At 46.3% G+C, this 24,334-nt stretch overlaps 1 protein-coding gene and 1 long non-coding RNA gene across 3 annotated transcripts in view; one reads left to right on the forward strand and one right to left on the reverse strand.

The window, feature by feature from the left end:
• Positions 1-2,758: 2,758 nt before the first annotated feature.
• Positions 2,759-20,195, reverse strand: LOC143808575 (uncharacterized). The gene is made up of 3 exons (XR_013221979.1): positions 20,058-20,195; positions 19,926-20,006; positions 2,759-2,773 (listed from the first exon to the last, which is right to left on the reverse strand). It is a non-coding gene; the product is annotated as an uncharacterized LOC143808575 (long non-coding RNA).
• The window catches only part of PRRC1 (proline rich coiled-coil 1), a 30,295-nt gene continuing 26,125 nt past the window's right edge, over positions 20,165-24,334 (forward strand). Inside the window, exons 1-2 of one of the 2 annotated variants that reach the window (XM_077291377.1) lie at positions 20,165-20,373; positions 23,546-23,669. In XM_077291377.1, coding sequence (XP_077147492.1) covers positions 23,561-23,669 — 109 coding nt within the window. In that variant the 5' untranslated portion in view covers positions 20,165-20,373; positions 23,546-23,560. The remainder of the gene's footprint in view (positions 20,374-23,545; positions 23,670-24,334) is intronic. The other variant, XM_077291385.1, reaches the window with a different exon arrangement.

Consider the following 24,334-nt stretch of genomic DNA (forward strand, 5'->3'; position numbering starts at 1 on the left):
AAGCTAATCGAGATGGTTTGGGGTGAGCTGGACCGCAGAGTGAAGGCAAAAGGGCCAACAAGTGCAAAAATCTCTGGGAACGCCTTCAAGATTGTTGGAAGACCATTTCCAGTGACTACCTCTTGAAGCTCATCAAGAGAATGCCAAGACTGTACAAAGCAGTCATCAAAGCAAAAGGTGGCTACTTTGAAGAACCTAGAATATAAGACATAATTTCAGTTGTTTCACACTTTTTTGTTAAGTATATAATTCCACGTGTTAATTCATAGTTTTGATGCCTTCAGTGTGAATGTACAATTTTCATAGTCATGAAAATACAGAAAAATCTTTAAATGAGAAGGTGTGTCCAAACTTTTGGTCTGTACTGTACATACAGACCTTCCTCAGACTGGGTCACAAAATAAAGAAACAAAGAAAAAATGGGTGTATAATAATACACACACACAAATAAAGTACTATGGAAATTCACAAGAGAGGCAATATATAGTTCCATAAATGTCAATGGTGTAAAAGCCATTAATACATAATGATAATCATGGTATCTAACAAAATGATAATCATGATATCTAGAAAGTGAGCAAGAATTGTAACAAAAGAAATGTACCAAATTTTGTACCATAAAATGAGCAGGTTTTGAAAGGAAAGGAGATATAATAAAGAAAAGGTTTATAAATGTAGAGAAAAGGTTTACAAATGTGTTGAATCATGTGGAATGGACACAAAAACGGCTAAAAAAGTTGTTATATGTTGAAGAAAAAATACACCAAAGAGATGATATGCCTACCGGAATGCTGCGAAATTCATGTAAAATATGAGCAGCGGAAGGTAATGGGAGTGTTCCCTGTGGATAGCGCTGGAGTAAAGTGATCAGAAGTGGCAGAGGCATAGCTAGGGGTTCAGCTCAGGGGGGGGGGGGGGGCAAAATATCTGAGTGGGCCCCTAACCGGTAACCCTGATTACAACTCAGGTGGCATACTCTAGTTGTGGGTATTGGGGAACCTCAGCAGATGACCCTGCTGTAACTGAAAAAACTCTCCTACTACCCTCAACCTATTGTCTCCATCCCCACCATCCTGTAGAATGTAAGCCTGCAAGGGCAGGGTCCTCTCCCCTCTGTGTCAGTCTAATTGTTAGTTTGCTTACTGTAAGTGTTATCTGTAATTTGTATGTAACCCCTTCTCATGTACAGCACCATGGAATCAATGGTGCTATATAAATAAATAATAATAATAATATACAAAGGCCAACACTGATATTACCGCCATGCGGTGATCTCATAATGGTAGATTATTTTTTATTATTATTTATTTATATAGCACCATTAACTCATGGTGCTGTACATGAGAAGGGGTTACATACAAATTACAGATATCACTTACAGTAAACAAACTAACAATTAGACTGATACAGAGGGGCGAGGACCCTGCCCTTGCGGGCTTAAAACCATGCTGAGCTCTGTCCTGCTCCTCTCTGGCAGGAAGAAGCCCTGAATGCAATGTGGGTGTGTCTGCAGTTTGACAGAGGCAGCTCAGGTACAGTGCCGAATAACCATAGAAATTGAAGCATACCAACTCACAAACTTTTATGTTAAAAAATATATAATTTTATTAACAATAGAATCTATAAAATAGTAGTCCAAAAGTATTATAAACAAGATATAACATCCAGAGCTATTTGAATATAAGGTATCGGTGCACCCAGTACACAGTGTTGCACCATGGAAATAGAACTAAGGCATAAATAGCAGAGTAAGTCACTATAAACAACCACTATATCATACTAAAGTGCCAGTGCAAAACCAATATAGGGATGATGACATTATACTACTATTGCAAAGGTTAAGAGGGAACTATCTCCATAGTCCAGTGACCCCTCGGTCTAGCAGATGTAAAGAGGACAAAAAGTCCCATCAGATGTCCTTACCCATATTTCCATCCATTAGTGTATACACGCGCCCCTACGCGTGTTTCGCCCACAGCTTCCTCGGGGGGCCCGCATCATTGTCCCAGGGGCGTATACACCTATGTCTCCCCCCCCTTTCACCGGTCTATAGACAGCGGTAGTGCAGGGAGATCATGTCTCCCTGCACTACTGTGGTGCTTAACTGCATCGGTGTGCTGTGCACACCGATATAGTTAACAGTGGAAGAAGCTCCAGGTGGGCCCCTCAGAGCAAGGGGCCCGGGGCGAACGCACCCTCTGCCCCCCTGGTAGCTACGATCCTGAGAAGTGGGTTTAAGTATGTGTCCATGACTGAACACCTGAGAGGCGTGTGGCTGGAAACCGGATGTGACGCGATGGTGGAACGCACCAGAAGTGCCAATAGAAGAAGTATGTTGCGATCCATTCCGGAGATGCTGTGAATGAGATGGAGGCTTGAAACGCAAGATGAAAATTGGGCACCAAAACCAGGAGAATTAAAGAGCCCGTGGATGTATGATAAGGAAGCAGTGTCCCATGTCTTGTAACTTTAGAAAAAATAAAGTCCAAATTCCACCGTAAATAAGAGAATAAAGAAAATAATTACTAATGAGAATATGGATTAAATGAAGAAGTTAAACATTAATTGTAAACAAAGTTAAAAATTCAAGAAAATAATAGAAAAATAATAGAAAAAAATATAAAAAAGAAAATGAATGAAAAATAAAAAATAGAAAAATAAAGATAAAAATAAAATATAGCATATATGACAATAAATAAAATTACAAGGTAAGATATTACTATTTAACTCCATACCCCTCTTGTGTTTGGGATCATGTGCGAGATTGTGAAAACTGAAAAGGGAACAAAGGGAAATACATTATATGGACATATATAGAAAAATTATACAAAAATAGTTAGTATAAGCTCATGACATCGGTATTCCCTATTGAGACCTTTGGGTTCCATACTTTGTAAATAATGAATCTAAAACTAGAAACCTAAGCTGCGCAATTGTGTGTCCTGCGGGATACACACTTGCGCAGCTTAGGTTCCTAGTGTTAGAGCAAGTTCATCGGAATAGGAGAGGGGGCAGCCAGGTCGAATGCCTCAAATTGACAAAGGCGTTTTGGATTCATTATTTATAAAGGCCTGTATGTAAGACCAAAACATCACATGAACTTGTTGGGATTGCTTTACCTGAATAAAGATATTCTAAATCATAAAGAGGGACAGATTTGAAATGTAAACAAATTTAAATATTAAACAAAGATAACATAAGCAAACACAAAATGCAATTTTCAAATGAATTACTTTATTATTAAGGGAAAAATAAATCCAAACCTATAAAAAGTTATTGCCCCTCCCCACCGCCTTGAAACATAAATTAACTGTGGTTTATCACATCTTTGGGAAGCAGAGCTCAAATTCCTTTGCACACCCAGGCCTGATTACTGCCATACCTGTTTTCAGTCAATAAATCACTTAAATAGCACCTGCCTGACAAAGTGAAGTAGACCAAAAGATCCTCAAAAGCTAGACATTATGCCACGATCCAAAATAATTTCAGGAACAAATGAGGAAAAAGTAATTGAGCTCTATCAGTCTGGAAAATGTTATAACACCAATTGTAAAGTTTTGGAACTCCAGCGTACCACAGTGAGAGCCCTTTTCCACAAATGGCGAAAACATGGAACAGTGGTGAACCTTTCCAAAAAAGGCCGTCCGTCCAATATTACCCCAAAAGCGCAGAAACGACTCTTCCAAGAAGCCACAAAAGACCCCACAACAACATCCAGAGAACTACAGGTCTCATTTGCCTCAGGTAAGGTCAGTGTTCATGATCCCCCATATGAAAGAGACTGGGCAAAAATGGTCTGCATGGCAGAGTTCCAAGACGAAAACCACTGCTGAGAAATAAGAATGTAAAAGCTCATGTCAGTTTTGCCAGAAAACATCTTGATGATCCTCAAGACTTTTGGCAGAATACGCTGTGGACTGATGAGACAAAAGTTAAACTTTTTGCACGGTGTATGTCCCAATTGCATCTGGCAAAGAAGTAACATAGCATTTCATAAAAGGAACATCATTCGACAGTAAAATATGGTGGTGGTAGTGTGATGGTCTAGGGCTGTTTTGGTCCCTCAGGACCTGTAAGACTTGCTGTGGTAAATGGAACTATGAATTCTGTTATCTACCTAAAATCTTGAAGGAGAATGTCCGGCCATCTGTTCGTGACATCAATCTGAAGCGCTTTTGTGTTATGCAGCAGGACAATTATCCAAAACACACCAGCAAGTCCACCTCTGAATGGCTTAAGAAAAGCAAAATTAAGGCTTTGGAGTGGCCTAGTCAAAGTCCTGACCTTAATCCATTTGAGATGCTGTGGCATGACCTTAACCCCTTCATGACCTTGGGATTTTCCGTTTTTCTGTGTTCGTTTTTCGCTCCCCTCCTTCCCAGAGCCATAACTTTTTTATTTTTCTGTCAATATGGCCATGTGAGGGCTTATTTTTTGTGAAACAAGTTGTACTTTTGAACGACATCCTTGGTTTTAGCATGTCGTGTACTAGAAAATGGGAAAAAAATTCCAAGTGTGGTGAAATTGCAAAAAAAGTGCAATCCCACACTTGTTTTTTGTTTGGCTTTTTTGCTAGGTTCACTAAATGCTAAAACTGACCTGCCATTATGATTCTCCGGGTCATTATGAGTTCATAGACACCTAACATGACTAGGAAATTTTTTATTTCAGTGGTGAAAAAAAATTCCAAAATTTGCTAAAAAAAAATAAAAAAAAAATTGCGCTATTTTCCGATACCCATAGCGTCTCCATTTTTCATGATCGGGGTCGGTTGAGGGCTTATTTTTTGCATGCCGAGCTACGTTCTTCTGATCGCCCGTCATTGCATTTTAATGCAATGTCGCGGCGACCAAAAAAATTCTGGCGTTTCGAATTTTTTTCTCGCTACGCTGTTTAGCGATCAGGTTAATGCTTTTTTTTTCTTGATAGATCGGCCGATACCAAATATGTGTAGGTTTGATTTTTTTTTATTGATTTATTTTGAATGGGGCGAAAGGGGGGTGATTTAAACTTTTATATATTTTTTTTTACTTTTGCCATGCTTCAATAGCCTTCATAGGAGGCTAGCAGCTGGCACAACTCGATCGCCTCTGCTACATAGCAGCGATCATCAGATCGCTGCTATGCAGCAGAAATGCAGGTGTGCTATGAGCGCCGACCACAGGGTGGCGCTCACAGCTACCGGGGATCAGTAACCATAGAGGTCTCAAGGACCTCTATGGTTACTATACAGAAGCATCGCTGACCCCCGGGTCAGGTGACGGGGGTCAGCAATGCGCTCATTTCCGGCCGCAAGCGCCGGTTAAATGCCGCTGTCTGCGTTTGACAGCGGCATTTAACTAGTTAATAGCAGCGGGTGAATCGCAATTTCACCCACCGCTATTGCGGGCACATGTCAGCTGTACAAAACAGCTGACATGTCCCGGCTTTGATGCGGGCTCACCGCCGGAGCCCGCATCAAAGCGGGGGTTCTGACCTCAGACATACTATCCCGTCCGAGATCAGAAAGGGGTTAAAAATGTGGTTCATTCTCGGTAATTCTCCGATGTGGCTGAATTACAACAATTCTGCAAAGATAAATGGGCCAAAATTCCTCCAGAGCGTTGTAAAAGACTCATTGCTAGTTATAGCAAACGCTTGATTGCCTAACCAGCTTTTAGGTTTAGGCGGCAATCACTTTTTCAAACAGAGCCCTATAGGTTTGGATTTCTTTTTCCCTTAAAAGGCCTTCATTTAAAAACTGCATTTTGTGTTTACTTGTGTTATCTTTATCTAATATTTACATTTGTTTGGTGATCTGCAACATTTAAGTGTGACAAACGTGCAAAAAATTGGAAATTAGGAAGGAAACAAACACTTTTTCACACAATTGTAGTACAGGTAACTCCAGTACAATAACAAAATGTACCACTACATAATGGCTACTGCATACACCCTGCTGTCATCTATCGCCTTGTGTAATTCATATATATTGGGCATTAAGAACAAGTCTGTACCAGCCGAGTTTGTCCTAATATTGGTTCAATTTAGGAGATTTGGACTCTCCTTGTCATATGCGTTGCAGCACTTGAGTCTGGATTTCTAAGACCATTTATCAGTAGCACAGCAAAGACGGATGCAATGACATTACTGTATGATGCCAGCCGCCGTTGAGCATCCTAGTCCTGAAGTGGTCTGTGGAGCAGGGAGTCAAAGGCTTCCTTGCTCTGTTATAGTAGTCAACTCTGTCTATATCGTTTCGGATAGTGGTGTGATAGAAATATATATCATGTAGATCTCACTTGCATGTATACTCCTCTATAATCAAATATATACTTATATGCTCACAGCTAATATATACATTATAACCTAGACAGATCAAAAAATGGCTGACATGAACTAATATAAACCAGACAGATCATATGGGGTTTTCCATCCCTAAAAGCAGAATGATGTCAGATGTCTGATGACTGCTGATCAGATGTCTCAGCTTAATCAGCAGTCATATGAGCATTAATCACAATATTCCATATATGTTTAGATAACCAATGACAGAGGAGCTAGACAATATGATAATTAACTGACCACCCCTGACAACCCCTAACCACTCCTTTCTATGTGAAAATATAAAACTATGTATGTACAATAAAATTCAGTATTGATGGAATGTTGTTCTGTCACAGTTGTGTACAGTCCATTCTTGATGAGCGCTCAAAATACTCAGTCTAATTGGGAGCGGCCACAGCACACACAGGGATATATTTATCCAACCCTAATATTTCCATAACATTAATGGCGCCCAACGTGGGGCCCGGATGAAAAGCACGTGATCCTTCTTACCGGAGATACGGAAGTTATGGCCGTGGCCTGGCACAGGGGCAGGAGACTGCGCAGCTCCATAAGTAAGGTAAGAAAATGTTATCATCTTACCTGAAAGTCCCCTGTGCCCAGTCCTTGTCTATGCTTCTTGCCGGTAAGATGTGGTCACAAATTCCCAGGTAGTGTAAAAAATCCGGAGCCACGAATCCACCCTGGGAGGTGTCTGCTGTGAGCCGTGTATATGTATTTGTGTAAAATCCGAGAGAAGAAGGAAAAAGTGACTTTTGTTTGTGGTTGCTGAGAAACAGACCGCAGGATGTCAAATCGCTCGATAAGTTATTGCAGGATTCCCGTGCATAGGAGGAACACGCAGAGTTCCGGGGCAGGTGGTCCCATGATCCAGGCACGGGTAGTGATAACTTAAGAGGGCTACTGCAGATTCCCGTAGTGCCGGCGATCCAGTCAGGACGTCCGGACCGGGGTGGTAGAACCCGGGCGCAGGTGCGTCCAGTGCGATTGGCAGTAGTCTGTTACCAGCGCAACCTGCATGTGTCACAGAATTTAAAAGGGCATCTCTCGGATTGTCTATCTGTGTCTGTTTGTGTCATGTACTATTGCCGCTTTAAGAAGCAGAAATAGTTCTCTTGTCCGAACTTCCTCTTTCTCCGTGCTGTTTAGCAGAGAGATATGCATTGTAAATCAATTTTTTTTTTTTTTTTTTCTCTGACTGTTTTCAGCTGCAGTGCTGGGTATGTGTAGCTTTTTGTGAAGAATTTAAATTGTATCTATCATTTTTTGATGTGACCTAAAGAGATTCTAAAGGAAAAAAAAAAAAAAAAGAGAAAAGCCGTTTTCATTTTTAATTTTTTTTACTCTCTTAAAGGGTCTTTCTTTTTGCGGCATTTTAAAGTTTTTAATTAAGTTTTCCTCAATCTTCAATCTCTTTACCTTTTTATTTATTTTATTTTTGAAAAAAAAATTTTTTCCTCTTGTATCAAAGTTTTGAGTTTTTGGTTGTGAACTAAGTTTTTGACGGTTTTTCTTATCGTTTTGGGTTTTTCTTAGAGTTTTATATACTCATTTTTAGAAGTTTTTTTTAGTACTGTTTTCTTTTCTCATTTTTGTGTGTTTTTCATTTTCATTTTTTGCTTTTGCCATGGGGAATAGAGTGGCCGAGCAACAGGAAAGTCAGTAGATAGTGACAGAATACGAAGGTGTTAAGTATGTGAAGATTTTTGGAAGGTATAAAGTACGTGAAATTCATTAGAATGGCAGATTTCAAGCTGCAGAGTGGCACGACGTAGAAAGGAAAATAAGGGAAGTTAGCTGATGTTAGATTGCTGAATACTAATACATGGTATGAAGTGGCAGCAGAGCTTACATCGTTTAGGTGGAACAGAAAGTTATGTGAGCAAACCAGGAAGTGATTTTTGTGGGTATGAGACGGGAGAATCTGCGCAGTCTGCTTTTAGCAGAATCCATGGTATAGGTAGTTATTTTTGCACAGTATGTGGTGCGCCCCGTCTCTCCCTACAGGGAGAAGGCATAATTGCTCCTCTCTATTATTCTTGTTGTTCTAATCTATCCTCTTTTTCCTCTGTCAGTCTTTTCTCTCCGCACTCTCTCTCTCTCTCTCTCTCCTTTCCTCTTCCTCCACATTTTTTCTCTTCTCTCTCTTCCCCTCTTTCTCCACTCCTCTCTTCTCCTCCCTCTCTCCTCCCTCCACCCTCCATCTTCTCCTCCCTCCTTATCCACTCCCCCACCACACCTTTCTTCTCTCTCTCTCCACATTCTCTCTCCCCTCCTACTATTCCTTTGTCTCACTCCTCAACCCCTCCTCCTTCTTCTTCCTCTTTTTTTCCTCCGTGTTGCCGGCTGGGCCAACGCCCAATTCAAACAATATGGTGCTTACAGCACAAGGTGTCCCTGGCACAGTCCAGCCATTGCCAGTTGTGATATCGGGGAAAGAAGGTGAAAGCCCCCCCTACAGTGGGCAGCCCCAGACACATCAGGCAGCAGTCAGCTCAGCCCTGGGTGCAGAGGGGGGAGGAGTGATATCAGAACGAGCTCACTGACAGATCCTCCGTTACCTCATTTCACAGTCAACAATATTGTAACCCTTAAGGTTTTACATGAACTTTGATATCACCATGTATTGATAATGTACAGCTTCAGCACCGGTCAGAGCTGCCTACATCCACATTCACACCAACATGAAACTATAGTCCTAATCCATCATAGCTTCAGCAAGGGGGGAGACATCCTCACACAAAAAAGCAACTTCTAAGTCCAATATCAGTCAGTGTACGACCCCAGTACAAGCTATCACAACTATTCCTCTGATGAAGATGAAGAGGGAACATCATACATGCTGTCTAGTACTAGAAAAGAAACCCACAGGCACCAAGAATGCAGGGGCAGATAGAGGCACCGCCATTACACTATGTGCACTGCACTTCAAGTCAGGTGACAATAGTCCAGACCCAGGGATGCATCCCATGCCATTTTACCGAAGAATGTAGCAGAAGCAGCAAACATATGCAGCCAGCTGGAATGATCTCTGGGCCATGAATGAAAATAGAAGCAGGTGATGCACTCTGGCCAATCATGAAGGAACAATTCAAACTTCCAGCAGAATCAGATGTACACGCTTGGGAGTCAGGGCCACAGCTAATTGAACAGCTCAGAGAGTGGGCCAAAGGCAGATTGGCAGGACAAGCCATGACATGAGCCAAGATAAGACAGAGTCTGTAAAGAAGTTTCATTGCAGAGTAATGCAAGTATTCCAAGACTTGGGCTTCACCATTCATGACCAGATACACAGGCCTTTGGACATGGACTGAGACAGCCAATCAGGAAACCACTGATAGTGGCTAGGCCTGAGAACAGGTCAATAGCAGTGGACTGACCCAGAAAAAATGTTTTATGTGCGCCTAGGAGACTGTCTATTGCCGATTGTCACCAAAACTGCCACCATTATAGCACCACAAAGAGCGCGAAGAAGGAAACGGGTGCCGTGCTGCTGAGAACGCTGGAAGGGGAGCCAGAGGTGAAGACGCTGCAAAGTGCCGACCAACACACCACCAGAAGAACCGCTGCAGACTCCAGAGAGGAGACACCGACCTCAATAAGGTTAGCAAAGGGGAGAAGCTATGTCGGAGCAGGGGGAAGAAGTGATGGCAGATGCAGCCGCAGCCCCTGTAATGCCCCAAGACCTTGGGTTGGATGCAGCCGCCGGTCTCATGGCACCCCCGGGCCTCGTCACTGATGCACCTGCAGGCCCCGTCTTACCACCGCAGCTTCAATCAGCAGGCCGGACCCCGCTGCCGCTACAGTACCCATCATGCCGTTGTCCACAGTAGCCAAGAGGATTGAGTCTCAACCAGGGGTGCAGAAGACAGCCCCTCTCATGGTGACCACTGACCTGGAAGCGCAACCACCCTACAAAGACAGAAGAAGTGTCAAGTGTTACATTTGTGGCGACTCAGTTTGGCCATTTCCAGAACCAGTGCAAAGCACTCACGCCCCCGAAGAGACTGGACTCATGCAACCCAAGAGTTGGTCCAGAGAAACAGGTCAAGGAGGAAGTGCAGAAAGCAGTGAAGTACCCCGTCCATAGGACAGAGGCAAGCAAGCCAGGCCCGCAAGACACTATGCTCCTGACATGTAAAACTTCATCTGCAGGACCAATACCTCAAATTACCTTTAAAAGTGGATGGCGTTGTCAGATCCAAAGTGGTGCAGCCAGAAGTGTGATGACACCTGTGGAACTCGCTGATCCCACCTGCCTATCAGAATCCTCTGTGTCTCGCATGGGCATTGATGGTCAAGTCAGACATTCTCAGCTTACAAAGCCACTGAGCGTGTGCACTCAGCCAGGACACTCTATCCTGTCCCAGTTTGTGGTGTAAAGGACCTGCCACTCAACCTGCTGGGAGCGAACCTACTGCAGAAGCTGAAGGCAACCACAGTGTTCCAGGAAGATGGGACAGTGACACTTTCTTCATCCCTGACCCAAGAAGAGTCATGCTGGTGGCCCTACAAGAACATTAAACAATCGAGGCCTACCCAAGGAGGTACTGGATGTAGTACCAGAAAGTCTATGGTCTAAGGGACCCCAGCACGTGAGAAAACCTCAAGTTGCCCCAGTACGGGTGTCACTCAAGCCATGTACCCCGTACCCTCGTAAGGCCCAGGCCAGGCCTAGAGTCAAGCTGCCTCTGACCAACTGAAGGTCTACCTGGAAATAGGAATCATTGTTCCTCGCACATCGCCTTGCAATACCCCGCTTTTCCCCGCCAAGAAAAAGACTGTAAAAGGAGAGCCAGCCAAGTTCAGAATGGTATATAACCTGAGAGCTGTGAATGACGCCACAGTGTTTGAAACTGCAATTATGCCGAATCCGCACACTCTGCTCTCGAATGTGCCTGCCACAGCAAAAGTGTTCACAGTGACCGACCTGGCTAAGGTTTTCTTCAGTGTTCCCCCTCATCCGGAAGACCAGTTCCTGTTTGCCTTAATGCACCAGGGGGGACACCACACATGGACAGTGATGCCACAGTGGGCCCAGAACAGCCCTTCACAGTTCACCAAAGCAATGTCCACAGTTCTCACCAACTGAGTCACAGAACAAGCAGAAGTAACCCTGCTACAGTACATGGACAATCTACTCATTTGTGCAGTTGACTTTGACACGTGTAAAGCCCTTTCCTTGTATCTCCTACTCTACCTGGCGGAGCAGCACTGCAAGATCTCAAAGAACAAAGTCCAGTGGTGTCTGAAGCAAGTTACGTTCCAGAGACACTGTATTGCTCACCAGGCGAAACACCTGACAGATGACCGGAAGACCACAGTGGAGAAGATGGTCCCTCCGACAACTCCAAAGGTGCTACAGGCCTTCCTTGGTCTAGTTTCATATTGCAGAGCCTGGATCCCTGATGCTTCCGTCCTAATGCAGCCTCTGTGTGAATACGTCAGCGTGACCCCGTTCCTCCAGACAGATGTGGCCTTCAGTTCGTTCAAGAAGTTAAAAGGCTCTGTAGTCTCAGCGCCAGCACTAGGCCTATCTGACTACAAGAAGCAATTCCGTCTCTACTTGATGAGAAGAGAAGGCCTTGCTACTGGAGTCCTGACACAGCTTCAGGGGGGAAAGCAGAGACTTTCGGACTACTTTTCAGCTTGCCTGGATCCAGTTGCAAGGGAAGCCTCTTCCTCCCGCATGATAGCAGCAGTTGCAGCACACGCCCTCCTGGACAGGACTACTGACATCAGTGGAAAAACCATTGGAAATCCTGGCTCTGCATGACATCTCAGCAATCCTCAACCAAACCCAGCTAAAACATCTCTCCACCGCCAGGCATCTTCGCCTCCAGTGCTCTCTACTCCTGCCCAACAATGTCACCATCTCCAAATGCACAGTCCTCAATCCGCCCACTCTACTCCCACTCCCAAGGGGGGATACAGATACGGATCCTCAGATAAAAAGTCTGATCAAAATCTGCATGATACCTTCTGCAGCGATCTGAATTTGCTCCGGACGGATGACCATGATTGCTTCAGCATCATGCAACAGGAAACAGCAGGACTACCCAAGGTGGCAGAAGAGCCACTGACCAACCCAGAGTTGATCCTCTCTGTGGATGGCTCCAGATTTGCAGATGATGAAGGAAGATTCCACACGGGAGGTGCAGCGACCAGCAATCAAGAGATCCTGTGGTCCAGAAGTCTGCCGCCCAGTCTGTCAGCCCAGGAAGCAGAACTGATAGCACTGATGAAGGCCTACCAGATGGCAGAAGACAAGACTGAGAAAATGTATACCGATTCAAGGTACTTGCATGGCATAGCACACGACTTCGGACCCATCTGGGCTGCAAGGGACTTCCTCACAGCAAGCGGAACAACCGTGAAGCATCAATGGAGCCATTAAGGACCTGCTGAACACACTTCAACTTCCAAAAGTGGTGACAATGCTAAAAGTCAAGGCGCATGGAAAACTGAACACAGTTGGGGCACGAGGCAACAACATGGCGGATATGGCAGCCAAAGAAACAGTCAAGGGAAGACAATATGGACAAGTGGAAGAGGTCGTAGAGCCGGACGGCTACTACAGGACGGCTGAAGACAGGAAACCTGACAAGATGACATCCTGGGATCTGCTCAAAAAAGTTGCAAGAGCAAGCCCCAAAGGACAAGAAGGAATGCTGGATGCAGAAGTGAGCAACACATGAAGAAGGAAGGGTATACTAAATGGACTACAAACCCTGTTTACCCCGAAGCATGTACCCTATGGTGGTCCAGTGGGCACATGGGCCCACACACAGATTAAAGACACAGATGAATGATCCGATTGGTGCTTACTGGTTCACTCCAGAAATCTCCACCCTAACAGCCAAGTTCATAAACAGCTGTCTGACCTGTGGCAAATGCAACCCTGGAAGAATGAAGAAAGTTCCCACACATCAACTTGCCAGACCACTGTACCCCCTTCCAAAGGATCCAGATAGACCACATCCAGATGCCGCCAAGTGGAGAATTCGAATATGCCCTTGTGGCCGTGGACATGTTCTCAAGATGACAGCCAGAAGCTTTCCCAGTGAGGAACCAGTCAGCAAAGACTACTGCAAAGAAGCTACTCTCAGAGACGAGATATGCAGCTATGGGGTCCCAGAAGTGATAGAGAGTGACCAGGGACCCGCATTCACAGCAAATCTCACACGAGAGATCTAGACAGCAGTAGGGTCAGACTTAGGCCTACACACTCCCAATCACACTACTCAGTGTTAAGCACACTCCCAGAGGCCCAGAAAAGCTATCACCATATGAAATTTTGTTTGTGTCTAGTCCCAGGTTAGGGGTATCCTTTCCCTTAGCAGCTGATTATGTAATATGATACTTTGTCTGCTTATGTAATTGAAATCACCAAGAAACTTGCTAACATCCATTCTCGAGTTTTTTCTTCATTGCCAGATCCAGATTCAGTGTCCGGTATGCACTCCTAGAAGCCAGGAGACTGGGTGTTGGTGAAAAAGCTTGTAAGGAGAACACCACTCGATCCCAGATTCGATGATCCTGCTCAAGTGCTGCTGATGACACCAAACTCTGTGAAACTGGATGGAAGACCCACTTGGATCCACTCATCGCATGGCAAGAAAGCTCCCCTACCAGAAGATGACACCCAAGCCAGAATGATGTCGTGGATGCCCTGCCTGACCGGAAAAGATGACCTACCTGATAAAGACTACACATCGCTCACTACACCTGCTATTGACTAAGAGACTGATTGCAACGAACCCCCGTTAGGGACAGATCTCCTGACCGCCCATTTGCGAAAAGTCTGTATGGAGTGGGGCACAGGCGTTAGGCTTGTGTCAGTTCGCCAACAGCACAAAAGAGTTGCAGCGCTTTGGGACAGGAGGCTAGGATTAGGGCAAGTGATATCTAAGGGGGGCTTGTGATAGAAATATATATCATGTAGATCTCACTTGCATGTATACTCCTCTATAATCAAATATATACTTATATGCTCACAGCTAATATATACATTATAACCTAGACAGATCAAAAAATGGCTGACATGAACTAATATAAACCAGACAGATCATATGGGGTTTTCCATCCCTAAAAGCAGAATGATGTCAGATGTCTGATGACTGCTGATCAGATGTCTCAGCTTAATCAGCAGTCATATGAGCATTAATCACAATATTCCATATATGTTTAGATAACCAATGACAGAGGAGCTAGACAATATGATAATTAACTGACCACCCCTGACAACCCCTAACCACTCCTTTCTATGTGAAAATATAAAACTATGTATGTACAATAAAATTCAGTATTGATGGAATGTTGTTCTGTCACAGTTGTGTACAGTCCATTCTTGATGAGCGCTCAAAATACTCAGTCTAATTGGGAGCGGCCACAGCACACACAGGGATATATTTATCCAACCCTAATATTTCCATAACAGTGGAACAGATCAGAGAGCGCAGTCTTAGAGGGAACCTGTCACCAGGTTTGGCCAATACCAGTTACAGCCATCGCCTTTCAGGGCTTATCTACAGCATTCTATAATGCTGTAGATAAGCCCCTGATTCAACCTGCAAGTGAAGAAAAATAACTTGTATTATATTCACCTGGGGGATGTCCAGTCCAATAGGTGACGCAGGTCACGGTCCGGCGCCTCCCATCTTCTTGCCATGCCACCCTCCTGCTTGCTTCAAAGGCTCCCCGGCATCGCGCTCCTGCACAGGCGTACTTATCTGCTCTGTTAAGGGCAGAGCAAAGTACCGCAGTACGCAGGCGCTGGGCCTCTCTGACCTTTCCTGGCGCCTGCGGTACTTTGGTCTGCCCTCAACTGGACAGATAAGTACGCCAGTGCAGGAGCGCGATATTTTGGGAAGCCTATGAAGCAACAGGAGGGCGGCATTGCAAGACGATGGGAGGCGCTGGACCAGGACCATATGTGGGGTATCGGCATGCTCAGGAACTTGCACAAATGCAGGGTCCATTTTCTCCTGTTACCCTTGTGAAAATAAAACATGGGGTCTCAAGTAAAATTTTTGTGAAAAAAAGTTCATATTTTTCCTTCCGCATTGCTTCAGTTCCTGTGAAGCACCTGAAGAGTTAATAAACTTCTTCAATGTGGTTTTGAGCAACTTGAGGGGTGCAGTTTTTAAGATGGTGTCACTTTTGGGTATTTTCTGTCATATAGACCCCTCAAAATCACTTCAAATATGATGTAGTCCCTAAAAAAAATGGTTTTGTAAATTTTGTTATAAAAATGAGAAAACGCTAGTCAAATTTTAACCCTTCCAACTTACTAAAAAAAATTATGTTTAGAAAATGGTGCTGATGTAAAGTAGACATGTGGGAAAAGTTATTTTTTAACTTATTTGTGTAACACATCTCTCTGATGGGCTTAAAAATTAAAAGTTTGAAAATGCGAAATTTCAATTTTTTTCACAAATAAACGCCAGTCATATCGAAGAAATGTTACCACTGTCATGAAGTATAATATATCACGAAAAAATAAACTCAGAATCACTGGAATGCGTTGAAGCGCTCTAGGATTACTACCTCGTAAAGTGACACTGGTCAGAATTGTAAAATTTGGCCTGGTCATGAAGGTGAACAGGTTCGGAAGTGACGGGGTTAAAATTTGCCTTTCTGAAGTCCAACCTTAAAGTCTGAGTCTTCTGCTCTTGTAATCTAAAATTGGAGGATAACATGATTACTGCCTCCTAAATTCCCAGCCACCTTTACTTCCTGAACCATTTCCTCCCTGTTGGTAATAATTACCGTATTTTTCGGACTATAAGATGCACCGGACCATAAAACGCACCCCAAATTTTGGGGTAGAAAATAGCAGAAAAAAGATTTTTATAAGATGGGGGTCCGTTTTATTGTCCGAATTTAAGGTATCTTACCTGAGAGCCGGCGGTGGTACAGCGGGGTCACAGAAGGCAGGGTCCCTTTCTCAGGAAGCCGGCAGCGGCTGAGGTGGGGCATTGCTGCAGTCCCGGGGTGCGATGCTGTGGGTCCAGTGTCGGCAGTGAGGCAGAACTGGAGCAGGGTCCCATCCTCAGGATGCCGGCGGTGGCAAGGTGTGGCAATGAGGCAGAGGTGGGTGGTGCAGAGTGCACCTGAGCAGGGTCCCTTTTTCAGGACGCTGGCGGCAGAAATGTGGCGGCACGGTGAGCAGAGTGCATCATCACTGGTTTCCCTGGGGCCATCTTCCTGAAGTGGGCCGCCTGAAGCTTTAGGAAAATGGCCTCTGGCGGCCTATGGCTTCAGGAAGATGGCCGCAGGGAAAAAGGTAATGCACTCTGCTCACCGTGGACACTGGGACGCGGCGCCACCACATTTTTACCTCTGGAATCCTGAAGAAGGGACCCTGCTCAGGTGCACTCCGCAACACCCACCGCTGCAGCATCGCCACACATCTGCCGCAACCCCCCGGCAAGCCAGCGTTCGTACCATAAGACACCCCCCCAATTTCCTCCCAAATGTTGGGGGGGAAGTGCGTCTTATAATCTGAAAAATACGGTAGGTGCCAGATCCTCTTGTTCTTTCTTCTATCTTTTAAAAGATAAAGTTATCAGCAACAGAAGATAAGAGTTTTCTGAACCCATTTCTTTTTTTTTTTTTTTTAAATGGGCCATCATTCTCTGCAGCCGCCAATGCTGGATCCACAGGGCTAAAGCTACTGAGCAAGCCTCAATATATTTTTTAATCCTTTCTGCTGGAAGATTTTGTCAATCTTTTTTTGGGCGGCTGTGGGCTACTGTTTAAAGGCTGGGGGGGAAGCTAATATCCATGGCCCCTTACCAGCCTGAGAATACCAGCCCTCATCTGTCTGCTTTAGCAAGGCTGGTTGTCAAAAATTATGTTTATATAATTAAAAAAATATGGCGTGGGGACCCCTCTATTCTTGATAACCAGCCTTGCAGCCACCAGCTGTAAGTTTTGCCTGGACGGCGGTTATCAAAAATACAGGAGAACCCACGCAGGTTTTTTTTTTAATGATTTATTTACAGCGCAGGAGCCGGCTGATAAATTCTCCTATCATCTGTTGCTGCTCTCACTGTTATCAGCGACAGCAGGCGTTGGATGATGGGAGCTGTAGTCCCATCAGCTGACACCAGTGACCGGAGGTAAACATTATACCTCCGATCACAGCTGAATGCGGATGCTGTCTTTTGACAGCGTGGGAACTGCGGCTCTCTGACTAGCAGGGATGATTTTACCGCCGATCAGAAGTGGTGTTTGCAGTGCTGTCATGCAGATGACAGCGCAGCAAACACTGGATGTTTGGGCTCCTCATTCAAGTGAATGGGGTTTGAGTCTGCTGCTCAGTGTCTCTGCTGGATGACAGGCTGTATGGTCGCATCATGCAACCTGCCATGTAGATGTAGCGGGGCTGACTGTGCGGTCACATCCTGCTGTCCTTGACTTTTCTACAGCAAATATGCTGCAAAAAAAGTCAACCTGCATTTTTACAGTATTGTTTCACCATCCATTCAAGTCAATGGGTGAAAAACGATAAAAGAAGTGACATGCTCTATGTCAAAAAACGCTCCATAGCACAAAATCCTGGTGACAAAAAAAGTGTGTGCATCAGATTTCTGAAATCTCATGGGCTTTGCTGGTACTGTAAAAAGCAGCTGAAAATTAGCATACAAAAAAAACGCAGCAAAAACGCCCAGTGTGAACATAGCCTTAGGCAGCTTGTTTTCCTCGGGCAAAATGGTTATAACAGAAAGAATTACTGACTGAACAGTGAAAAGATATTGGGCAGGTGTCTTTTTTCCCACTGAGAATGGATGGTTCTATTGATACCAATTTGGGGCGCACACAACCTTCTGATTGGTTTTTACTGCATTATTTTTGGTGACCAAAAAACAGCAATTTTGGGGATTTGATGTTTCTGTGCACCCTGAAAAGCCAAACACGGCCGGGAAAAAAGCACAGAGTCCATTTGAACTGTATTGTGTCTGCTCCACCGGGGGCTCAGACTAAAGGCCATGTGAGGGGTCTCTGCATAAAGGCCATGTGAGGGGTCTCTGAATAAAGGCCATGTGAGGGGTCTCTGCATAAAGGCCATGTGAGGGGTCTCTGCATAAAGGCCATGTGAGGGGTCTCTGCATAAAGGCCATGTGAGGGGTCTCTGCATAAAGGCCATGTGAGGGGTCTCTGAATAAAGGCCATGTGAGGGGTCTCTGAATAAAGGCCATGTGAGGGGTCTCTGAATAAAGGCCATGTGAGGGTCTCTGAATAAAGGCCACGTGAGGGGTCTCTGAATAAAGGCCACGTGAGGGGTCTCTGAATAAAGGCCACGTGAGGGGTCTCTGAATAAAGGCCACATGAGGGGTCTCTGAATAAAGGCCACGTGAGGGGTCTCTGAATAAAGGCCACGTGAGGGGTCTCTGAATAAAGGCCACGTGAGGGGTCTCTGAATAAAGGCCACATGAGGGGTCTCTGAATAAAGGCCACGTGAGGGGTCTCTGAATAAAGGCCATGTGAGGGGTCTCTGAATAAAGGCCATGTGAGGGGTCTCTGCATAAAGGCCACGTGAGGGGTCTCTGCATAAAGGCCACGTGAGGGATCTCTGCATAAAGGCCACGTGAGGGGGTCTCTGAATAAAGGCCACGTGAGGGGGTCTCTGAATAAAGGCCATGTGAGGGGTCTCTGAATAAAGGCCATGTGAGGGTATCTGAATAAAGGCCATTTGAGGGGTCTCTGCATAAAGGCCACGTGAGGGATCTCTGAATAAAAGCCACGTGAGGGGGTCTCTGCATAAAGGCCATGAGGGGTCTCTGCATAAAGGCCACGTGAGGGGTCTCTGCATAAAGGCCACGTGAGGGGTCTCTGCATAAAGGCCACGTGAGGGGTCTCTGCATAAAGGCCACGTGAGGGGTCTCTGCATAAAAGCCACGTGAGGGGGTCTCTGCATAAAGGCCACGTGAGGGGTCTCTAAATAAAGACCACGTGAGGGGTCTTTGCATAAAGGCCATGTGAGGGGTCTTTGCATAAAGGCCATGTGAGGGGTCTCTGCATAAAGACCATGTGAGGGGTCTCTGCATAAAGACCATGTGAGGGGGTCTCTGCATAAAGGCCACGTGAGGGGTCTCTGAATAAAGGCCATGTGAGGGGTCTCTGAATAAAGGCCACGTGAGGGGGTCTCTGAATAAAGGCCACGTGAGGGGGTCTCTGAATAAAGGCCACGTGAGGGTCTCTGAATAAAGGCCACGTGAGGGTCTCTGAATAAAGGCCACGTGAGGGGGTCTCTGCATAAAGGCCACGTGAGGGGGTCTCTGCATAAAGGCCACGTGAGGGGTCTATGCGGTGGGTGCGGAGGCCATTGTGAGAACAGCACAACACTCGTGTTTGTCAGGAATGGTCGCCATTATGAGGACATTCCCCTACTGCGATACATTGGCCCTTGGTATATTGGGAAGCCCACCGGTCTGTCCTGTTATATACAGTACACTGAAGCAGGGGTCCCATTAACTATTATTGGGTCCGTTAGTGTTTTAGAAATGAAAAATTCTATATGCAGCACCTTATTTTTTTATAAAATCACTCAGTCCCCATAAATCAGCGCAAGTGTGAAGTCAGCCACTCACACAGCAGCTGGGCCATATACTGCACGTAGTACAGCACAATACACAGGGACACTACAGACAGTGTAGTGGCGGATTTCTGGCCTCCGTTATGTGCCGGCCTCCGTTATGTGCCGGCCTCCGTTATGTGCCGGCCTCCGTTATGTGCCGGCCTCCGTTATGTGCCGGCCTCCGTTATGTGCCGGAGCTGTATTCTCCTCAGTGGCCCTGGAGCTGCCGTCACGCCGCGGCACAGAGCGCACACTCCGGCTCCCACGCAGCAGACACGCCCCCGGCCTTGGAGCCGCTCTCTCCCCGCCTAGTCCGGGTTTACGTGGCAGCGCTACCGTCAGCAGCAGCAGCACACAGCGGCGGACATATTACATGCCGGCCCTGGGTGAGCGGTGACCGGCTGTGTCCCGTGATCAAGCGCTACGGACCCGGGCGGTGATACGCGGAGCGGCCGGGGCAGGTGAGGAGAGTCCTGGGTGACATGTGACCGGCGGCAGGAATGTCCCCGCAGCCACACATTCCGGAGCCGCCGCCTCACCCCTGCTGCACAGAGGGCACTCAGCGGGGAGGACGCGGAACGTGGCAGCGCGGGGAATGCTGGGAAGTGTAGTCACGCCGTGTGAGCTTCCCTGTGATGTGAGGGGCCGTGTGGCTCATTACTGGGGTCTGGGGCTTGTGGCTGGAGCCAGTCAGCTGTGGGGGAGGAGGCAGGAACCAGCATGAGACATAACAGCCCCCAGCTTCCCTAATGTGTGGGGAGAACCCTATACTCTGTATGTCAGCACTTCTGATGTCAGCAAATCAGAGGCACAGAAAAGGGTCACATGACAGGAACGCTCCAGTGTTGTGGACCACTTTCATCCACTGGAAACAATGGCTGGCCTATGATTCACGTGAAAACTCAGAAGATTTCCAAAGGCAGCTGCTCCCATTGTAATACCGCCATTCATACCAGCTGATTGCTTGGGAGGCGGATACACGTGGATTTCTGCTCCTGATAAACTGCAGTCACGAAAATCTGCAGCTATACCTCGCCCAGATCTGGGCCACAGTTTACGGCATATTTTCACGGCGTGGCTCACCAGATTGTCTAAGTTTTCATCCACACTGCAGGTTCTGTAATACGCAGCAGATTTTCCACCTGAGAAGTGCGCTGCGGACCCTCCCCCATGTCTGTGCCATAATAGGGGGGTCAGGGGAGCGCCCTGATCTGTCTGATATCCGCAGACTGTCAGGATGGAGAATGGCGTTTTCTCCATCTTCTGCTTATCTGAGAGAATCGGATCACACAGTGCTGACACTGATCACACTCCGATCACACAGTGCTGACACTGATCACACTCCGGTCACACAGTGCTGACACTGATCACACTCCGGTCACACAGTGCTGACACTGATCACACTCCGGTCACACAGTGCTGACACTGATCACACTCCGATCACACAGTGCTGACACTGATCACACTCCGATCACACAGTGCTGACACTGATCACACTCCGATCACACAGTGCTGACACTGATCACACTCCGATCACACAGTGCTGACACTGATCACACTCCGATCACACAGTGCTGACACTGATCACACTCCGATCACACAGTGCTGAGACTGATCACACTCCGTTCACACAGTGCTGACACTGATCACACTCCGATCACACAGTGCTGACACTGATCACACTCCGATCACACAGTGCTGACACTGATCACACTCCGTTCACACAGTGCTGACACTGATCACACTCCGATCACACAGTGCTGACACTGATCACACTCCGATCACACAGTGCTGACACTGATCACACTCCGATCACACAGTGCTGACACTGATCACACTCCGATCACACAGTGCTGACACTGATCACACTCCGATCACACAGTGCTGACACTGATCACACTCCGATCACACAGTGCTGACACTGATCACACTCCGATCACACAGTGCTGACACTGATCACACTCCGATCACACAGTGCTGACACTGATCACACTCCGATCACACAGCGCTGACACTGATCACACTCCGATCACACAGCGCTGACACTGATCACACTCAGATCACACAGCGCTGACACTGATCACACTCAGATCACACAGCGCTGACACTGATCACACTCCGATCACACAGCGCTGACACTGATCACACTCCGATCACACAGCGCTGACACTGATCACACTCCGATCACACAGTGCTGACACTGATCACACTCCGATCACACAGTGCTGACACTGATCACACTCCGATCACACAGTGCTGACACTGATCACACTCCGATCACACAGTGCTGACACTGATCACACTCCGATCACACAGTGCTGACACTGATCACACTCCGATCACACAGTGCTGACACTGATCACACTCCGATCACACAGTGCTGACACTGATCACACTCCGATCACACAGCGCTGACACTGATCACACTCCGATCACACAGCGCTGACACTGATCACACTCCGATCACACAGCGCTGACACTGATCACACTCCGATCACACAGTGCTGACACTGATCACACTCCGATCACACAGCGCTGACACTGATCACACTCCGATCACACAGCGCTGACACTGATCACACTCCGATCACACAGTGCTGACACTGATCACACTCCGATCACACAGTGCTGACACTGATCACACTCCGATCACACAGCGCTGACACTGATCACACTCCGATCACACAGCGCTGACACTGATCACACTCCGATCACACAGCGCTGACACTGATCACACTCCGATCACACAGCGCTGACACTGATCACACTCCGATCACACAGCGCTGACACTGATCACACTCCGATCACACAGCGCTGACACTGATCACACTCCGATCACACAGTGCTGACACTGATCACACTCCGATCACACAGTGCTGACACTGATCACTCTCCGATCACACAGTGCTGACACTGATCACACTCCGATCACACTGTGCCCAATGAGAAATATTACCGTCGTGTGACCCTGACCTTAGGCCGATGTCAGGTGACCGCATGACAAATCGTACGAGTGTAATCCAGAAAGATGACACTTTCCATCCTTATTGTCTTCCATGTGTCCATATTTTATATCCGTGTGATTCACTTTCATACATCTACGTTAAAAATGTACAAGATCAAATCCAGTTTCCTGGGTTAATAATGGAAACATAGCCGTAAAATCTGGCGATTACAGATGTTGACCGTGAATATGAAGCCGGCCTAATTCTGCAAAAAACAGACCTATAGGAGCAGATTTAGGCCACGTTCATACTATCAGTATTTGGTGAGGTTTTTACCTCAGTATTTGTAAGCCAAAACCAGGAGTGTTTCTATTATTCTTTTGTCTGACTGTTCCCGTCTCGGTTTTTTGTTACAAATACTGAGGTAAAATACTGATCAAATCCTGAATGTGTGAACCTGTCCTTACTAGTCTTGGCTAAAATCCCCATAGCAGAAGTGTATACCTCGCAGTCAGATGTACCAAAGGTTCCCCAGCGGTGGTGCGCTAACTTTGGTGCGTTCGGCTGTGAGCTGGGCTTTTTTTCTGTTCCTAAGCCTGAGAAAAGAAAAATGTGTCTGATTTTGTGAATCCCCTTCCCTGTCTGTGTAAGGTACAATGTATTTGTGCTGATCACATTTTACTTCCAGAGCCCATCACAGAAAATGATGGAAGAGAGCGGCATAGAGACCACCCCTCCGAGCACCCCTCCGCCCAGCACCGCGGGGACGTCACATACAGCTGCTACAGCCATTGCCACCCCAGTTCCTCCAGGTAGAGTCTGTGTGTCCCTGTGTCCTGACGCTGTCTGTAGACATAATTTATAACTAATGCATGTATGTTTGGTGAAACGTGATCTGATTGGGGGAATGCTACGTCTGGAAGTCATACAGATCTGTCCTAAAGCCATCAGTTTTGTGGACATCACTGTGACTATCGGCATATATGCTCTGTACTCTAGACCTCTGGAGTCAGTTTTGGACCTTACGGTGTTTTCTTAAAGGAGTGATCCAGCAATAACAATGATTGCTTTCAGTCCTCAGACTAGTAAGAAATAGTAGATTGGATTCTCATCATTGCTGCACCCCACACTCTTTCTCCTAAGGTCTCAATTTGGCATTTATCTTGTATCAGGTCCTGTCCTTGACATACCAGAAATGTCCAGAAATGCCTGTCCTGTCAATCAGTGGCGGCATCTGTCTCCAGCCTCAGCCAATGAGTGGCTTTACAACATTTCTGGCCATTTCCTATATGTCAAGAACAGGACATGGAAATACAGACCAGCGGGGAGCCAGTAAGTGCCGGAACAAGACCTGTGAGGGATCAGTTTCTGGTCTTAATAGTGCAATGGGGACTATACTGATAAAAGAAGCTTCCCTGACCCCCGGACCTGCTCCAGAACTGCCACTTTAGCGGTCCTGTCTCCGCCAGACATTAAT

Source organism: Ranitomeya variabilis, chromosome 1, assembly GCF_051348905.1.
Source record: "Ranitomeya variabilis isolate aRanVar5 chromosome 1, aRanVar5.hap1, whole genome shotgun sequence".
Classification (NCBI taxonomy): domain Eukaryota; kingdom Metazoa; phylum Chordata; class Amphibia; order Anura; family Dendrobatidae; genus Ranitomeya; species Ranitomeya variabilis.